The sequence below is a fragment of the Chiroxiphia lanceolata genome, chromosome 11, assembly GCF_009829145.1.
Source record: "Chiroxiphia lanceolata isolate bChiLan1 chromosome 11, bChiLan1.pri, whole genome shotgun sequence".
In the NCBI taxonomy this organism is placed as follows: domain Eukaryota; kingdom Metazoa; phylum Chordata; class Aves; order Passeriformes; family Pipridae; genus Chiroxiphia; species Chiroxiphia lanceolata.
In genome coordinates, this window is record NC_045647.1 from 9,419,895 (window position 1) to 9,439,032 (window position 19,138).

Here is a 19,138-nt window from a genome sequence, read left to right on the forward strand (position 1 = left end):
CCCCGGCCCCGCGCAGTGGCCCGTCCCGGCCCCGCCCCGCCTGGCGGAGGTGACGCACCGGGCCGGCGGTTCCGGCGCGCAGGAGGAGCTCTGGGGCCGCTCCGCCGCCCGCCCGGTAAGTGCGGGGCCGTGCCGGGCCGGGGGTCCCGCCGGGGCCGGGGCCGAGCCCGAGCCCGACGGGTGGGACACGCGGCCGCCGCTCCGTGCCCGGCGCTGAGCTCCGCGCTCCGCCCGGGAGGAGCCGCAGCCCCGGCGCTCTCGGGCTCCCCGGAACTGTGCGGGGGCTGTGCGGGGCTGTCCCCCCTCGGCTGCTCCCGCCAGGTTTTCCTGCGCTGCTCTCCCACGAGTCTGCAGCGCTCTGGCGGTGCGGGACAAGCGCGGGGTCTGGGCTCGCCCGCATTCCTAAAGAATGGAGCCGAGGTAATTTCTATGGGCTGGGCACCGCTCTGCCCGAGCCCGGAGTGCCGTGGGATACAGAGGTGCGTGAAAAAACTGGTTAAAAGCGGTAGTAGGTTAGAAAGGGCAGGTATGAAATGGGTTAGATGAGTTGGGAAGGACAAGGCAGTCGTGATAGTGTGAACCGAGACTGGAAAAGCAGGAGGAGAGTGTGGATGTTCACGAGGGAGCGTGACATGGCTGCAAGGAGGTCCCTGCAGAGTCATCTGTTAGAAAAGGATGGGGGATCTTCTGGGTTCTCCATCTTGGGATGAAAAAAATCCTGTCTAAAAACTCAGTGGAGAAGGAACAGCGAGGTGTGCGCTGAGTGTGCAAGGAGGCAGGTGATGATGATCCACAGATTATGGGTTTGGGTGACAAAGATGAAGATGCAATTAGCATTGTTGGCCAGCATGGAGCTGGGGCTTGTGGATGGTTTCAGGGAAAAGGGAGGGTGTCAGCCCGTTTAAAGGTTACAGGGATAAGTAGTTCAGGAGGCAGAACTGAGTTGCGCTTTCTTTGTTTCAGATAAAGAGGTGAAAGAAGAAAAAGCCATCTTAAATGGCTGTGAAATGTCAACAGAAAAAGAGGATGAGCATCCTCCAAAAGACTTTCTAGAGGAATCCCACAGAGATAGGCACAGACGGAAAGAAATCAGAGAGATGTAGTGGGACAAGGTATGAGGTGGGATGACATAATGCCACTGGTGGTGGCATATTTGAAGGCTTATTGTTGCAAAAGACCTTGTTAAGAATTGTGTTGCAAAGCCGGAATCAGTGAGAGGGCATCTCTGTTGGAGGTGATGGAGAGCAGAGAGTAGGGGTGGGTGTGTTCCAGAGCTTCTGCAAGAGGGGACTAAATTGTATCAGTGTTAGTGAAGATACACAAGTATCTCAGGCAAAGCTGGTAATGAAGAGCCTCATCCTCCCCTGGGTAGGAAAGCGATCTAAATATGGTTTAAAATTTTATTATCTGGTTTTGGGGATTATAGTGATTATTTAATCTAAATACTCTTTGGTTTTTTGATCCTTTTACTTGAGCTTAACGTCTTTATTGTCTTAAAAGTTCGTGCTATCAAGTATTAGCTGTGTCCTGTTTACTTTGTATTCAGAGTTTGCTATGTGAGCACTGGACTGAGCGTAGGTGAGGTGAGTTCTATTCCTGGTTTTCCTAGTATCCTCCTTTGCTTTGTCCTCAGAGCCTTCCCTCTCCCTTCACGTGTGTCCATGTGATTTTCAGTTAAGCTGGAAGTGAGCTCTTCCCTCGAGTGCTGGGGCAGGAGGCACAGAAGTCACCCAGTCTGCAGGCTGTTTTCTGCTTGATAGATCCATTTCCCCATTTGCCTGTGCAAAGCGTTCCTCTGTTTGTTCACAGAGCTGTGCTGGTGGCACAGAGGGATGTCTCTGCACTCCTCAGAGCTCTCCCCAGTGACTGGTGTGGAACTGGGAGGTACTGGGCAGGCCTTTTATTCCGCCTGGATATCTACAAACATCTCACTGCTCGGATGTGACTCGCCATGTGTTGGGATAGCAAATGGACCCAGTGTTTTGGTGGTTGTTTTTTTTTTTCTCCAGAGTACGAGATGATCTGAGTGAGTTTGGGAAGTTCCCTGACCTGTGAAATTTGGTCAGGCTTTGTGATACTCTGGGGTTGGCTGAACAAAGGTGTTGCACACTGGGCTGTCGATGGCATGTTCACCGTGGGTTTAGAGTCTCAAATAAGTTATTCCTTTTAGCAAGTGAAGATCCATCACTTCTTTTATGCAAGAGATCAGTGTCAATACAGATTAAGCCCTGAACTGATGCATTAACTCTGAGTGGGGTAGAGGGAGGGACAATATAGGTTTGCCTTGTGTCTGCCAAATCAGATTTCACATCTATCTCCTTCCAATATGGAGAGACTGTGTGTCTGTTCCTCTGAAATGCTATGGAAAGCAGTGCTATAAATTATTTGTGTGCTATGTGTGTTGTGGATAGCTAAGGAATCAAGAGGCAAATGAAAGGAAGGAAGACCAGAATTCAGGGGATAATATAATTAGCTGCTAGCCTTCATCCTCTCTCACTGGAGGTTTATATCTGCTGAAATCACTGCAGCCCCTCAAATTAATTTTACATCACTTCTCTTCCTGGTTATTCTCTGCTGCCTGGTCAGGTTACTGGAAACAGAAAACAAATTAGTTGAGGAAAAATAATGAAAATTTATGGTTGAGATTTCCTGTGCTCTAAAGTCAGGATTCTCAAAGCTTTATTATGGTTTCCCCAGCAGCTACAAATTGCAGTACTGTGGGAATATATCTGAGTAGCAGAGCTAAGAACATAGTAATGCAAAATGGGAACATGTATAAGGAACCAAATATATGATGCCTGTGGAAAACAGAGCTTTGATTTTATGTATATTTTTATATGTGAGATTTGTTTGCAGCATTGTTTTAAGTATTCTGTATTTAATACAGTCTCTCTAAACTAAATAATTTGGTTAAATGGAAATTTATGGCTAAATATGAGGTGACCAAAATTCAAGGTTGATCCATGCTTTACTGCTGAACCTTTTCAAACTCAAATTCACATGGTTTAGTTACACAAGCAGATTTGTGGTTCAGATAAGTATCAGATATGTAAATTTTCCAATACAAGGGAGAATCTATTAAAAAAAGTTAGCTGTTCTGATTCCTCTTGAATAGCAGCTGTCAACACTTAAGCATAAATTTCTATGTTCAGAAGGTAATAAGTGTGTATTGAGAGGGTAATAAAATGAGAGAATTGATTTTATTTTCCCCTTCAGATGTAAGGCCCAAGTCACATGGCATCCAGTAGAACCTACTGAAAGGGGTGAAATAATCCCACCATTTCTTTTGAGGTGGTATTGAAGACTGTTAAACGCATACACTGTGTGTATGTGAGACATCTCTTTACTTCTCTTATTTTCTAAAGTCCCACCTAATGGCTGTGGTTCTGAAGCAATATGGACTTGCATAGGGCATCACAGGTTGCCTTTCTAGCTACTGTGGTCATAGCTGAGGGGTTGGTGTTTCTCCTGTTAATGAAATGGATAGGATGCTGTTCTGCAGCAGTTCAGGCTGTTGATAAAAAACTTTGTCATAAATTCAGTTGTGTCTCTGAAAAGATCTGTAGTGAAGGTTATGCAGTCAGTTTGCAAGTGTCAGAAGTCTCGGGGCCAGCACTGGGGACTAGGATTCAATTTAATAACCCGATCTCCGAGGATTTGGACCTTGCCTGTAAGACCAGCCTTGGCTTTGAAGGTGCAAAGAGTTGCAATGGATCCAAACCAGGGACGTGCACAGCAGAATCTTCTTTACCTGGGCCACTGGCTCAGCCCATTCCTGGCTGTTTGATCACATGTATGATGTTGACGTGGCCTCTCTTACAATTTCTTAGGCACAGAAAAAAATTGTTTTTCCTCCCTTAGGAAACAGAGCTCAGATGAAATCAAAAGAACGATAAAGTTTGGAGGAAAAAAAAGAAGCTGCGGTCGCTTTCCTGGTCTGCAGTTTGGCAGGGCATTAAGATGTCCGTGGACATGAACAGCCAGGGCTCTGACAGCAATGAAGAGGATTATGACCCTAATTGCGAGGAGGAGGAAGAGGATGAGGATCCTGGGGATATTGAGGATTATTATGATGGGGTAGCTAACGACGTGGAGCAGCAGGGAGCAGATGCCTTTGATCCAGAGGAATATCAGTTCACCTGCTTGACTTACAAGGAGTCGGAGAGCACTCTGAATGAACACATGGCCAGCTTGGCTGCCACGTTAAAGGTGAGGAAAGGTTTCTGCATTAACACAGGTGTAAAACAAGTCTGCGATTGAACAGGCAAGTGCTGAGAATACAGTTTGTTATAAAAGCTGTGGCAATATTACTGTTACGGGGGGTTGGAGGAGCATTGTGGAAGGTCCCTTATTCAAAACTGACTCAAAGGTTTCCATTTGTTGCATACTGGTTTTGGGGCCTGAAAAACCTTCCTTAATGAATATTGATTCTTTTTTTTTTTTTTTACAGAGCTGAGCTTCATGACCAAAATTCCTGAGTTATAACTCTGCATTAATACAATGCAAAGAGGATATATAGGAAAAGAAACAAACCAAATCATAGATGGTGCACCTGTGTTTGAGGAGATAACTGACAAATAGGAAGACATGCTAAAACTTTGTCATTCTAGCAAAAACACCTTTCTTGGTTGTTTCTGAGGGAATAATTGTAGACTTTCAAAGACAGATCAGCTGTCATGCCAGGTTGCAATGGCAGCAATTCAAGTACAATGAACTTGTCACCTCTTGTAGTGACTAATTCATCACAGAATAGCGACCCTCTGAGTCAGCTCCATGGTGTTATAAGACTTTTGTGAAATTTTCTTTCTCTTTTTGTAACTGGTTACTGTACTGCACAACAGCCATAAGAGGAGGTTCCCTCTCTGCCCCGTGTACTTCAGTCCCAGAGCAGGTCAGAGGAAAACAGAGTTTTAAAACTTCTAGATGTTGACATTGGGTTGGAATTGCTGCTGCATCTACTTTCTAACAAGTCTCCTGGTGCTTATTCTGGACCAACTCCTGAAAGCAGGACAGGTGACTGCAGCGTGTAAAAAACCCAAAAGAATCCGTGTTGGATAGGTTTTGATTCCAGTTAATTTTATCTGAATCAAACATAATATAAAAATGAGAGGAATCTCATGATCTTTATTTTCATATCAGTGTCCTGGAGAAAAAATATAACCATAAAACCTGAGGACTATGAACCCATAAACAATAGGCTCTACAGGGCACCCATAATTTGTCCATTTTGTGATCTGTTGTGCTTGTTCACAGAATGTAGCACCTCAGAAAATGAAGTTTTACTTTTTCTTGCTGTTAAACTTGTGTCTGTAATTACTTCAAAACGTGCAGTTTGAGCTCTGAATGCCTGCAGTTCCCTATAGATTGTCAGAAAAGGGAGGCAACAGGAGAGTACAAATGACAATAGTTGGTCAGCACTTCTGATCCAGCTGCCAGTTGCTCTTGGTTCTTAGAGATTAAGTAAAGATTTAGAACAGCTTTTCTGCTCCTGACTATTTGCCTTCACATGGAGCACCCTTCAAAGAGGTGACCCCTGCCATATTGTTCTCTTGAATTAAATTACCAAAAGCAATACTTTTAGTCTTAAAAATCAGGCCTCCAAAGTTAAAATAAACTTTCCAAGAGTTCTGAAGATCTCATTGAGCAAATATAGCTGCCCAGATAATTCCAACCTGCTAGCTCAAATCTCACCCCAAATACGACCTCGGGAGAGAATATTTTAGATGCCTTTTATATCAAGAATATGCCTGCATATTTACTTTTAAAATGAAGTGCTACACATTTTGCTTTGTGCATGAGAAGATGAATTTAAATTTTGGGTAGAAACTTGAAAAGCTGTAATCTTGTAAACCACACGCTAAGGCTTTAGCTCTTGACGTGCCACATTAACTCTCTGTTCTCTAGCAACAGTAGTGCAATAATTGCACTTTTCTTGGAAATCTGTTGTGTATCTGCAGCACGTACCTTTTGTTTCCTGGCATACTTTCTTACAATACTTCAGCAACCCTGTCTCTTCCTTCCCCTCTACCCCCAAGGAAACTTGTAATTTTGTTAGTTTTCTGAGTAAAAACAATTAGTGTTGAATTAGCAAGTACTGAGAAGAAGGAAATAGAATAGAGCATGTTGAACTATTTGTTATCATTATTTTCCATGAACTTAATGGATACAAGTAAAAAGGGGCAGACTTGTCCAAGAACTTTATTAGCTTCCTTTTTCTCTTAATTTTCTTGAGCTCTAAGAATTACATTTTCTTTTTAGACAATCTTTCACGATGTCTTGGGTTTTCTTGTATAGTGATGATTTTTTTTTTTTTTTTGGAGCCTCTAATTAATTTTGTTGATTTCATCTCCTTTACTTTTTTAATAGGCACTGAATGTGGAGGACATGATATCTGAGAGATTTGCTATTGCAAGAAATTGGCAGATTGATACAATTACCTAAAGCAAAGAAAAAAGAAATGCAATAAGTGGCTCAAAGCCATGTTTGAATGTTCTGCCACTGTGTTACCATTAGGTGATTCACTTTCTCAAGGCTAAATTGGAGGGAGGGGGATTGTATCGAGTGTGGTTTTGCTCTGATATATTGTCTACACGCTTTAAAGACCAGAAATAGAATTTCAGAGCTTTAAGTCTTCATACTTGCAATCTGTGCTGTTCTTGGCTAATAACAGTCTAAATAAATAGTATTTTATTTGCTCTGCTCATTAACCCTCAATGTTTGGTTTTCAAACTGTTTTGTTCAGCTATTTCAGACTGATTGTTGAATTCCTATTATTTTAAAAACATTGAGGTAAAGGGTGATCCTTCTTGGAAACATTGGCTACCTGCTTTCATTCCCTGTGAGTCACAGCTGACCTTGTTCTCACTCCTGCTGAAGGCAGAGATCTGAATGAACCTTGCATTGGCTGGTTAACTTCAGGTCAGGTGTGAACACCCTGTGAATGTTTAAAAGTTTGCATGGAACATCGAAAGAGAAACTCTCTTCAACAAAATGCTTGTGCTTTATCTGCCCCAACAAGAGACAAAATTCAGTGAAAATCTGAAGTCTGATAAAAGCATGAGACCCTGCATGTAGGTGGATGGATGTCCTTGTATCTTTTACTGTCATAGGAAACTTACCTTGAATTCTTCTGACTTGCTTTTTATCAGGTGGGGAATTCTGAATAGGAAAATTAGTGCAAGCAAGGTAGCAGTAGACTAAACCAGCTGCATGGCAGGCCTACAACTACAGTAGTGGTTATCTCAGCACCATATAGAAGCTAGAGGGACTTTATAAGTGTTACTCTGAAAGTTTCTCCTTGTTTTGGTCTTAATAAGTACTCCAAGTTTATCGGTTTTAAAGGAAAATAAGCGGAAATCTTTGCTCCTTGGTTAGTGCAGTTAATCTAAAGGTCTGTGGAGGGTTCAGTTAATACCCTGACTAAAATTAGGACAGGCTATCTGTGTTGAAATGTACCAGATGAAAATCTCAAACTAGTACCCAAAACTGTGGTTCTCTGGCCAAAAGACCTGTGAATTGAAGTAGATAATTTTTAATTCCTCAAAAGGTCACTTGACCACAGTCAACACTCGTGAAGGACAATGCTCTTGAAAGCACAGTGGCCTGTATTGCCTACAGACCAGCAAAGGGATTTACAACAGTCTGTTTTAAAAAATAAATGGAAGATACAGTATCTTTCAAAAGTAATGAATTAAAATTATATAGTAATAAGTTTATTTTTAAGATAACTCTTGTCATTGAGTGATTGTGGGTCCTGGAGTGGCATATCAGTAGATGCAAACAGTGCGATACTCAGCAGTGGTACAAACAAAGTTGACCCTGTCACTGACAAGCAATTAAGTGTGTGATGAGGTCACATTGTTTTTGTTTGTGAATGACACTTCCTGGCTCTGCTGAGGGTCCCCATACCAGTCTGCAGTGTCTGTGATGCTTCAAATAAGTGGCGGTAGTTTGTCTGTTTCAGTGATGAGGTGGATCTTTCTAGTGTTTACATTTTTTTTTTTTTAACTCGTGGTATAAACCACCAGATAAAAAAATTGCAATTAGAATTTATGAAAAAAATGTAACCTTAATTTTAGGTTAAGCTGATTGTCAGTCATGAGGAAACTATGATATTTCTGCACATCATAGCAAGGAAAGATAGTTGTATTGTTTTACAGACAATTGATACTGATGATGCCTTTCCACTAGAACCAAAGGAATTGTAAGACTGAAGAACTTCTAATTTTCACTTCACTGATGTGAGTAATCTGCTAATATTTACCAGACAGCAAAAAGCTTACTTCCCTTGCTTCTTGAAATAACAGCTTATGATGTGAGATTTTTTTAGCCCTGTCCCTTGAATAATAAATCTTCGTAGATGCAAAAAATATTTGATATCATGGCATAATTCTGAATCTATTAATCCATGTTATCACTACTGTTCTTACAGAGATAAACCAGCTTTCATATACTCTTGCTCACTGTACTGACATTATGTCTCTTAGTGCAACCAAGTTCGTATTTGCTCGTAAAAACACAGCCCTCAGAGACTGCTCCACACACTCAAATTGCGCTGACACAGGACAGTTAGTTTGTAGAGCTGCCTGGTGAATGCTGGCAGTGCTCCTTTTCAAATACCATCTTCAGCAGATCCAGAGTCATGTGTGTGGGGACTGGCAGCCCGTGTGAGCGGCTCTTCCCGAAGGAGCCAGCGCTCGCCGAACGCACGTTCCGTGTGGTCACAAACCGCCTGTAAAGAGCCAGGTGTGAGGACACAGATGTGCGTGTGTGCCTCGCTGTATCACTGTGCAAACCCTGACCCAGAGTGTGCTGTTGGGTGCTGCTTATCTGAACAAACCTGCAGTGGTGCATAGTCATCCTTTTGGATGCCATAATGACTTCATGAAACTTTACGTGACATAAAATGACAGTATGAAAGCCTGGCTGTGCCAAAGTACCTCAGGTACAGGAGAGGGGTTCAAGCCCCTTTAAGTATTAAAATGCATGTACATAAGAACAGGGTTTCAGAAATTTGTGTTCAAAGTTGAAGTCTGTAAGAACCAACATTGGTAAGTATTAGTAAGCAGTAAATATTTCAATATCGTGCATTATAAATGGTAGAACCTGATAGGCGATTTTGACTTCTCCACAGAACCCCTGTGGGGCTGTTTGGCAATGATAATACACTATTTTGAAGTACCCTTAAACCCTAGATTAGTCAGGACTTGCAGGTTTATATCTATACTGTGTTCTGTGTTTTAATACCAAGCCAACATTAGGTGGGACTTCCACCCTGAAGCTGTTACCCTTAGGAACATTCATGTTTGAGACATACCTTTGTCCTTTACCTGTTTTTGTTTCCAAACAAAAAGATCCTGGAAGTTCTGCTATGAGAAAGCTGTGTTGTTGCCCATCAGATCCACAGGGCCAATATTTCAGTAGAATCAGGAGGACATGAATGTGTCTGTATCTCTCTACAGCGTGAAGTTTTTTTGGCTCATGAAGCTGTTTTTATTTTTTAAAAGTAACTTCTGTAAACTTGTGAACAGGATAAAAGAGCTGGCTGGAGAGTCCAGACCTTGCAACCTTTGACAACTTCACGGAGTCATTTGAAGAGAGAAATCAGTTTTGTTACTGCCCAGGACTGCTGAAATTCTCAACTTGATTGGCAAAATGAGCTATAAATGTGGAGGGTGATTATAGCCCACACATTTCTTTGTGATTCACACCTTAAGTGTATCTTACAGCCAGTATGACTCTGCAGTGAGAGAAAAAAACTCTGCTCGCAGCTGTTGATGAGTATGATCTTGGTGGGAGGTAGAGGCAAGACACAAGTCATTAAAAATGCCAAAACAATCTTTCAGTAACTGTTTCATGTTGCAGGCTTGCAGCTGGACAACATGATCACAGGAGCAACATGAAGCAGCTGAACACATTGCCAAATTTGTGCTGTGCCCATTAAGGATGGTGCAGCAGAAACGAGCTGTGTTGAGCACTGTGAAAGAGTGTTTTACAAAGCAGATGTTCCTCCTCTTCGTCTTTTTATAACAACAGGAAAATGCCCTTAGAAGTTGGGGTTGTCAAGTAAAGGACTGTGTTATTTAGAACTGAACATGGATTACTCACTGCAGAGTTACCAAAGCCCTGCTCCACTGTGGCTGTGAGCACACACCAGTGCTGCCCAGTTTGGGTTGGCTGCCCAGTGTTCTGAGCCACTGGTCATGACTATGTGGATTGGGGTTATTACCTGACCTTCACTTCCTCCCTGTGCATGCTCCACATCATCTTTTGTCAGCCAGAAGGAATTGTCCACTTGTCCTGTGTTTTTTTGGGAAAGCACCTCGACAGGGGCTGTGCAGTGGGGTTTGGCAGCATTCAGGGAGCACAGGGCAGTGTGAGCTGGGCACTGATGCTCTCACACTGTGTCAAACTAGAAAAAATAACTGCAGTGAGGACTGCTGGGGAGTCTCGTGTCAATCCTATGTCTGTGTGCTGTCTTACAGCTTTCTTGCTGCATTTCTTTCGCTCTAAATCTCTCGAAGAAGGAATCTCGTAGCTGTTTTGTAATAATGCCTTCTGGCATACCAGTTTGCCTAAGTGTTTCTTTTCTTTTAATATTTGTTTCTGAATTTTCCCAGGAAGAATAGCCTAACAGCTTGAGAAATACGTATGTTGAGATTTCCTAGCTGAGTCCTACTGATCCTGTTTGTTGGCAGCTGCAGCTGAAATTGTTGCTGTCCTGTGTAGGAGAGCAGATGGATTAAAACAATGTGTAAGTGTGGAGAAGGAGCTAGAATTTAACCCCAGATCCCCTTTCTTCAGTATGTGGCCAACTAGGTCATGCACTGACAGCTTCACAACCATGGTGTAACACCAGCAGTATTTGTCATTCCCAAACTGCACTCTGCCTCCTAAATATGCATCTAATCTTGCAGACTTATACCAGGTCTCTCTGCATGCCAGCAGGTGAGTGACAGGGAACAGATTAAAACCCTGTGATGAAGCAGAGCTTGTGTAGTGCTGTTTGTCAAGACCTTTCCATGGTATTGAGAGTGCAGCTACAGACTCTAAATCACACTTCTTTCCCTGGTGCAGCCTGCAGTCTGTAATCAGGAGAGGGCCTGAAATGTCAGACAAATTGTAATCAATCCTATGTGTGACCTAAAGGTGGATGGCTTTTTCTCACTTTTTTTTTTATTTTGACTGAACCCAAGAAAGAATGTGGGGATGTGATTTTGTATTAACTTTGTCAATTTTTCCTGATAAATGAAATGAATTTAAGTTCAGTTTTGAGAACGACCTTCCTATGCTCAGAAACCTGTAACAGATATGGAAGACTTTGCTATAAGGCTTTGAAAGCTTGGGATATTTATGGCAGGTGATGTGAATCACATCTCAAGCCCCTGCAACCTCCTGAGCTTTCTGCTAGGGTTGCATTTTGGAATTCTGCTTAAAAGAGAGGTAGATCAAAGCAAAGGAGAAAATGTGGTCCAAAAAAAGCTTTTGGTTGCCCTTTTATTTTTTATTAATTCCTTATATTTTTGCAATTTTCTGAGAAATCCTCCAGTAAAAACAGGGCAGTCGTGTAGTTTTTCCAATGGGATGTGAAGGGGGTCAGATCTACTTCCCCCAAGAGAAATGAGTGTAAAGTAGAATTTTTTCCATTTGTGGGTCACTTTCCTTACAAGGATTTTTTTCTCCAGTGAAATTACTCAATAGGAATTATGGTTTCTCTCTAAGGTGTTACTCTACCGCCAGCTCGGTTCAGTCTCTATTTTGCCGTAGTTTCTCACCAACAGAAACAGTTTCAGAGGCTTTTGCTCTGTGTGTTTTTACTGTTGTAAAGAATTTCAGTGTGTTTTTAGAGGCTTTGATGCAATGCACAAACTAATAACTCTTGAAGTTCATCCTTTCCTTGTAGAACTCACAAAAACTATTTGTGGATTAAAACAAATGCTTCTCAAGATTAATCCTATTTGCTTAAAGCTTTTTGTGTAAAAACCTTTGATTAGGCAAAATACAATAAATGGAAACTACATTTCTTTATGCCAGGTTTGTGTTCCTCTTGGCCAGACATTTCAGTGCAACCCTGATCTAACAGGAATTGTCAGCTTGGTGCAAAGCCATGGGATGTCAGCTCCAACCAGATCCTATCATCTCCAACTCGTTCTGAATTGAATCTCTTTGAGAATCATGTGATGATCATCGTTTTAAATTCCTGATACCATATCTCTGCAAAAGTGAGGATTGAAACACACCTCCAAAAAATAGGCCATCCCTTTGAGAAAAGTGAAATAAACTCCCGAGATATGCATGTGACATAAATATGTATGAGCAATTTTTGTAGAATGTAAGCTCTACAAAAGACGGGGTTTTTTTAGCTTTTAGGAAACATTTCTGTGTGAATTAACAACTGTCAGAGTGGCATGGTTGAAAAGATTTTCCTGCTGTAGAGAGAGGAAGCTTCGACTCTTCAAACAACTTGGCTTATCTGGAGAACCAAGTTGAGACATAGTTGTTTTAGAGCCCTCTAAACTCAGCAAAGTACCTGCAGAGATTCTTTACAAATTCTTTTGATATTGTCTTGTCTTAAAGAGTGCCAGACTCTTTTCACACTTCAGAAGTGTGAGAGTTTTGCTTATCTTGGAGAGTAAAGAACCCAGGAGATAAACGTAGATAGAAATAATAATGTCAAAAAAAAGCCTGTGCAAAAAACCCATGCGCTACTCTAGAAAGTGGATAGATGTGTGTTTAATGTGATGGCATCACTACTTTATTCTACTTCAGAATCTAATTTTGTCCAGCACTATGTAAAATTTTCAGACTTTTTTTACAACTCCTATAGAGTCTTTCCCTTATGCAGAGCAGCTTCCTGTTGGCACCCTTGCTGTGTGCATAGGCACTGTGCCCCTTTTCCAGTGCACTGATCAACATCAGTGTTTGGTGCCCATTTCTGGCAATCAACAGCCCTCTATCACTGGTTAGTCAGAGTTAAGCTGGTGGAAGTTTGGAAGAGGCTTCTGAGGTGATCAAGTTCCTGTTTTAAAACAAGGCTGGAAATTGCAGATTGGATGAGATTCGCTCCATTCAGCTTTGCTGCCATATCATGAAGAAAGAAGCCTGGTCTTCACTTGGAAATTTTCCAGATTCACATTGGGACTGAGCTGATCTTTAATATCAAAGTTTTAACCTGGTGGTGGGGAAATGAAAGTGGGGAGAAGAAAAAAATTTCTAGCATGACTATGGTTTTCAGCTTCTACACTTTAATAAGTCTAATTCCAGATAGAGGAGTTCTGGAGAAGTCAGGCTCTGTAGAAGCATTGGCACAACTGATCAATTGCTGGCAAAACTGAAACAGAAGTGCAACATCTAGAATATGCATTCCCTTCTGCATTGGGGTCTGTAGAAGTATTTTACTGACACAATCTGCTGCCAGCAAGACACCAAGTGGGCTGTGTCACTGCCTGTTTTGGTTCTTAGCATTCTGAAATGGAAGTAGGAAGGTTTAAACAAAGTAGACAATTTATCAGAGGCATAATTTTTTTTTATTTGTTTTGTGTCTGAGGCCAAGCGTTATTGTTCCTGGATAAACTGAGATTCTTGTGGCACCTGGTGACTGATAGGGGAGTGACTAGGAGCTCTTTCTGAGATGTTTTTTTAAGTTTGAGGTCTTTCAGTATATGAAACTTCTGGCTGTCCAGGAAATGCTTTATTGGACAGTATCAGCTTTGGTACATTCCTTCTTCTTACTGTAGGGTAATGAATTATGTACATATGGACCGAACTTCTGGTTGTAGTGGTATTTTTCTGCACTCAGCATGTTTTGGCTCGTGATTACAAAGAAATACTTGAACTATTCTAGGGTGTTATTGTGGAAGAACTGGCTGACTTGGTACAATCATTCAGTCATTGTGAATGTACAGTCATTGAAGAGGCTCGGGGTGCACTTCTAATCAACAGAAGCAGGCTTTTGTTAAACACTTGTTTTTCTTCTCATGCTTGTTTTCTGGAATCTCTTCAAGTGGTGTTGGCTCCTGAAGATGTTCACTGAATTCCCAGTGAATTCCCAGCCTTGTGAGCAGGATGTAGGATGTGGTGAGACTCCACTCAGCGGGCACAGCCCCAGTGTTGTTAGTTGTCTGCTCCTCTCCCATCTCTCTTTCTTACAGTTTGAATGTTATCTATTTTTAACATGTAAGAACTAGTACTTCTATGCCAAGGAGACGGTGGGTATGTTGCTACAACTGTCTGACTCTGGGACTTCTGTTTTGCAAGATCACATGTGCTGCAATCAGGTAGTATCAAAAATTTTTCTTCTTCAGAGCTTTTATGAAAGTGGTCTCGTGTTATGAACCAGACTTTATGAATTGAAAATGTTATATTCTTGCATGCTTTTATGATGAAAGTAGTAAAATTAGCTCTACAGCTGATCCAGTCAGTGCTTCCACTTGGATCAAAATAGGAATGGTCACAGATACTTTGTTATTCTTCTAGATCTGTTAATCTGGCATCTTTCTGCAGCACTAATTCCACATTTTGCCTGACACATACCTTGGCTCAAAAGTATTTGATTGTGGTAGGATAGGTTGTTAGGTTTCAGAAATGTGTGTGCTGGTACTTTTATTTCTCTTTCTCTACTTCTTCATTCTTGAATGTACTTGGTTCCTCCTCAGGGAACAAGTAACTTCATGGAATCATGATGTCACAGGAGATGCTATACCTCAGACTCTGAAAATCCAACTGAAAAATAGTAATTTTTATATGTTACAGATCAACCTCCCAACTGAAAAATAGTAATTTTTATATGTTACAGATCAACCTCCCATTTAAGTCTGGCAGCTTGTTTTCTTTTGTCAGGATGGTAGTTCTTCCTTACTGCTACTGAGAAATAGCTTCACTTCTGTTAGAGAATGATTCATTACCATGTGGTTTGCATTTGTAGGAAGCCAGTCTTGTAGAGACCACATTCCTGATGCTTGTTTGCTTTACAGACTCAAATGCAGATGTTTTCCTTGTACAAACAAGTCAGAGGTGTCTGTCTGGGTCTGCCAGGCTGGGGGCTTAAGATAACAACCAGGCTGGCAGTGGCACTTGATCTGTGCAGACTGTGTGTGTTGGCAGCAGCAACCCTGTGTGCCATGCTCCATCTCATCACAGGCTTCTGTGTCGGGAGGGAGGGAGGGAGGGCAGCACTGCCTGGCAGCCTTTGTTTTCAGGGGGTCACATCACATCGCTGGTCAAGTTGGGGAAGGTAATATGGCAGATCTTGCACAGCGTGAGCTAATGCTGCGGTTCTTCTGGAAAAAGGATTATTCGTACATTGAAAATACTCTTTTTATTACTGGGATTTCTTAGTGGCCAGCAAAGTGGGCACATCAGAATGTAGAGATGGATAAGAGTCAGTTAAACACCCTGTCTGCATTGTATGTAGGGGCTGCAGTGGTTTAGCTCCCTGAACCAACACTGAAAATGTCCAGCGCTGACAAATGCCAGTGCAGGACTGGGGCAGTATCATGTGGCAGCAATAGGTCAGTTGTGTTGTGAAGCTGCACCTCTTCAGCAGGGTGGACTTGGAAGAGTAATGACTGTGCTGCCCCTAGATTTGCAGAGCCTGAGTGTTTTGTAGGAAGAGTGACCATTGCTTGTTTTTCCTTCCAGGATTGTGTTGGTGTTGCTGTGTATCTGTGTTAAAAGTACATCCAATCCTGTGAATCACTTGTAGCAGGATTCAAGAAGGCTTATGGCATTTCAGCTGATGATTGGGACTGACAGCTTCTCTAGGGGAAAAAAAACACAACTCTTCCTGCACCTAGGACAGAAGGAGTTGTATTTTCTATGTGCATAGTAAAAGTGCTTTAGTGGTAGTTCATCTTGGAGTGCAGGAGGCAGAGCCCTTTTAATGTCAGAGTGTTTGAATGTAGAGTGTGACTCTGAACTTGCCCAGGTGCTTCCTAGCATGGGGAGGAATGAGGAGACATGGGTCATGAGCCTTCTGAATTCCCCTGGAAGAGCTGTATTTGCAAGACACCTGCTTTATTTGGACTCCAGGGCCTGATAAAGGCATGGAGGGGTCAAGGGGCAGGTTGAAGGTCCAGCAGCTCAGCAGATGTCTGTGATCTTGTTGGGTACAAGGCTTTTTGTGCAAGCAGATAAGTCCTTTTTTTTCTGAAATAAACTAATACATAGAAGTGAAGGAGAACTTGTTTGCTTGTGCCCTTGTAGCATGACTTTAAATGTCATGTTGCAGCATTCTGGAGGGTGCTCGGGCTAGCGCGGACTGTGCTGGTGCTTGCCAAGAGTCCACGTAATGCAAGCAGCTCTGCATGGAAGCAGTCCCTGTCACAGTAGCTTTCTATCTTCCTATTCCAATCCAGTACGTAACTTTCCTGCAGTGAAGGGCTGGGAAAATGTTTTGCGTTTTCCCCATACCCTTTGCTGCCACAGCATCCTTGTGATTGCAGCCTGTTGCTGCTTCTCCAGCTCAGTAAGTGGTATCTGTCTGCCCTGAGGTTCTGACTTTGCACATTTAATGAGGATCCTGATCCCAGTCTGGTCTGGGCCTCCCAGGTGGTGACCACAGTGAGGACTCAATGTGGGGCTTCCATGAGCAGTTAAGCTAATCCAGTGAATTCTTGATTCCTTCCTCTCTGTACTGTTGTAACTAAGTATGTGAGTTAGTTGGGGTACATCCATGCTTCATTCCAACTTTTTTATTGCAGATGTACTGGCTGTGAGCATTGTGCCTGGCAGTTTAATGTGAATTGATTATCACTGGGATATTGTACTGAGTTTGTACAACTTAGTTTTGAATGAAAATCATACCCCTAAGCAGAGGTGTGGCTTCAAAATGTGCCAAACTTGACTTTTTTTTTTGTTTCCTTTTATTTTCCACTTAGGTATCACATGCTGTTGCAAAGCTAGTATTAGTTAGTTTCCACTGGCAAATCTCAGAGATTTTGGAAAGGTAAGTGTAAATAGTCTTATCTCTTTTGTGCTCAGTGCTTTTTTCCCTGGCTTTGCAGAAATGCTCAGGGTACTCCATAGGTGTGTTTTTGACAAGTATCTTTGGACCTGAAAGCAGGACATATGGTCCATTCCAGAGAGCAGAGGAAAACCACTGATTTGTTGAGGCTGCACTGCCTGTAAGAAATTTGTAAACAGGGAGAGGGGAGTGGTGGTGAATGTCTTTCAGTTTGAGGAATTACTGTTATGCTTGGAACCCTGTAGATGCATTTATCTTAAATTTTGTGATAACAGATTGAGAGTACTGCATCTATTTTTATTTGTTTTAACAAATAAAAAGATAACATATGTTCTGCTTTGAACATAGAAGCCATAAGTCATAAAGGAGCACTGAACCTATGCTGATATGCTCTTTAGCAGTACATCCACACTGAAGTTTTTGCTCCTTCTGACATAAGTGATGTTTTTTTCCCAAGCTGACTAGTATTTGGAGAGCAGGAGAAGATGGTGTGAGAGGACTGAGAACTGCAGCCCCCTTGCTTGATCAGTGTCACTGTAACAGTCCTCCAACTGATTTCAGAAGCAGGGTTCAGACTCTACCCAAACATATGCAGGAAGTGTATCCAGAGGCACTGCTGGCTGGCAACCCCTTCACAAAATACTGGCTCAGAACTAAACATTGTCTGAAAATAGAGAGAACATCAGCCTGACTCATTCTGCCATGCCATTTTTGGCCCTGTAGCCAGCAACTTCATCCAGAGAACGTATGGAAAATGCATCTCGTGTATGGATGTTGTTGCAGCATCTTTGGTAACTGTCTCATCAGTTGCCTGAAAGCTTTTCTCTGGAGGACAAAGAGGGTGAGATTCCTGCAGAGCAGCTCAGGGTGATCCTCAGATTAACTAGTGAGATTTAAACAGGAGGAAATTTGGGGAAGAGTTTATTTCCAAAGCTATGACTTTGCAAGTTGTTCTCTGGTTGATCTAGTCCTCAGACTTCTGTCTTGGTACAGTGACATTATCAAATGAAAGCTCGTTAGTACAACTAAGAAGTGCTAATGAGCAGGGGGGACTTACAGCATGGTCACTATAGTGATGCTGCTATTTCTGAGTTCATTGATATAAACATTCCTCTGCAAGGGAAATCACAAACAGCAAAATGTGTTTAATTCTAAGGCTGCTGATAGACAACTTCATACGCTTAAGGGGTGCTAATCTGTCACTGAGGAAATACTTAACTAGATAATAAACTGGAGTTAAAGTGATACTTAACCAGGCTGGCTTGATTTTACAAAGGAATAAGAGACAGACAGGAGCCTCACTGGAGTGTGTTATTGTGGACAGTGCTTAGGACTGCTCTAGGAGTGTGGATAGAAAATATTAGCTTCAAAAATAAATGTTGTGAAAAAATAATCATCAAGAAGGATAAGGAAAATGTTAATCCATTACCAGGAGAAGTATTATTCCTGTTTTTGAAGAAACTGTCATAAAGTTTTGTTGAGAGCTCAGCTCTCTATATGAGAGAGCCTCACACAAGACACATTTCAATTTCCTTGTTGAAACCTACCCTACCATTTGCACAGAGCCAATTATTTATTCAGGCAAGAAGGATCAATTTAATAATGCAGAGTGTATTCAGAAACTGATTTGATCATTCTTCAATTGCCTTTTCAGGCACAAGTCTAATGCTGCCCAGTTGCTAGTAGAAGCACGAGTTCAGCCCACCTCATCCAAACATGTAAGTATGATAACTATCTCAGTCTGTTCCCTTGGCAGACACTTCTGACCCCCCTCGTGGGGGATTGCATTACTAATGGCATAGTCTGTCCCATGTTAACCCTTTGCAAACTCAGGTCTGATACCCTAATTCAGTGCTAAGTGTACTTTTTAATGAGAATGCCGTCAAGAGATGCCTAATATTTAAATAGCTGCTTTGCTATTGACTTGCAGGTAGTGTTCAAGAATTACTTTCTTCAAGTAAATTAGGATAATTTTTTTGACTTGAGTGATGGTACACAATGGAAGGAGCACAGTGAACGGGCTTGGCTGCCTCTTCCAATTCTGTTCTCTGTAAAAGACATTCAAGGGAAGTTTTGGCTGCACAGAGTGAACAGAGTTTGTCTGTGGCTGGAATAGAGATTTTTTTTTTTTTTTAATTTTTTTTTTTACCCTGCAGTGCTCAGCTTAGGGATGGT

The 19,138-nt window shown here is 42.0% G+C and overlaps 1 protein-coding gene across 4 annotated transcripts in view; it reads left to right on the plus strand.

Moving 5' to 3' along the window:
* The window catches only part of ARIH2 (ariadne RBR E3 ubiquitin protein ligase 2), a 32,474-nt gene that overhangs the window by 442 nt on the left and 12,894 nt on the right, over positions 1–19,138 (plus strand). Inside the window, exons 1-4 of one of the 4 annotated variants that reach the window (XM_032699270.1) lie at positions 30–115; positions 3,862–4,209; positions 16,878–16,945; positions 18,618–18,681. In XM_032699270.1, the coding sequence (XP_032555161.1) occupies positions 3,961–4,209; positions 16,878–16,945; positions 18,618–18,681 (381 nt within the window). In that variant the 5' untranslated portion in view covers positions 30–115; positions 3,862–3,960. Of the gene's footprint in view, positions 1–29; positions 116–394; positions 480–3,861; positions 4,210–16,877; positions 16,946–18,617; positions 18,682–19,138 lie in introns of those variants that run through there. The other 3 variants (XM_032699272.1, XM_032699271.1, XM_032699273.1) reach the window with 3 other exon arrangements.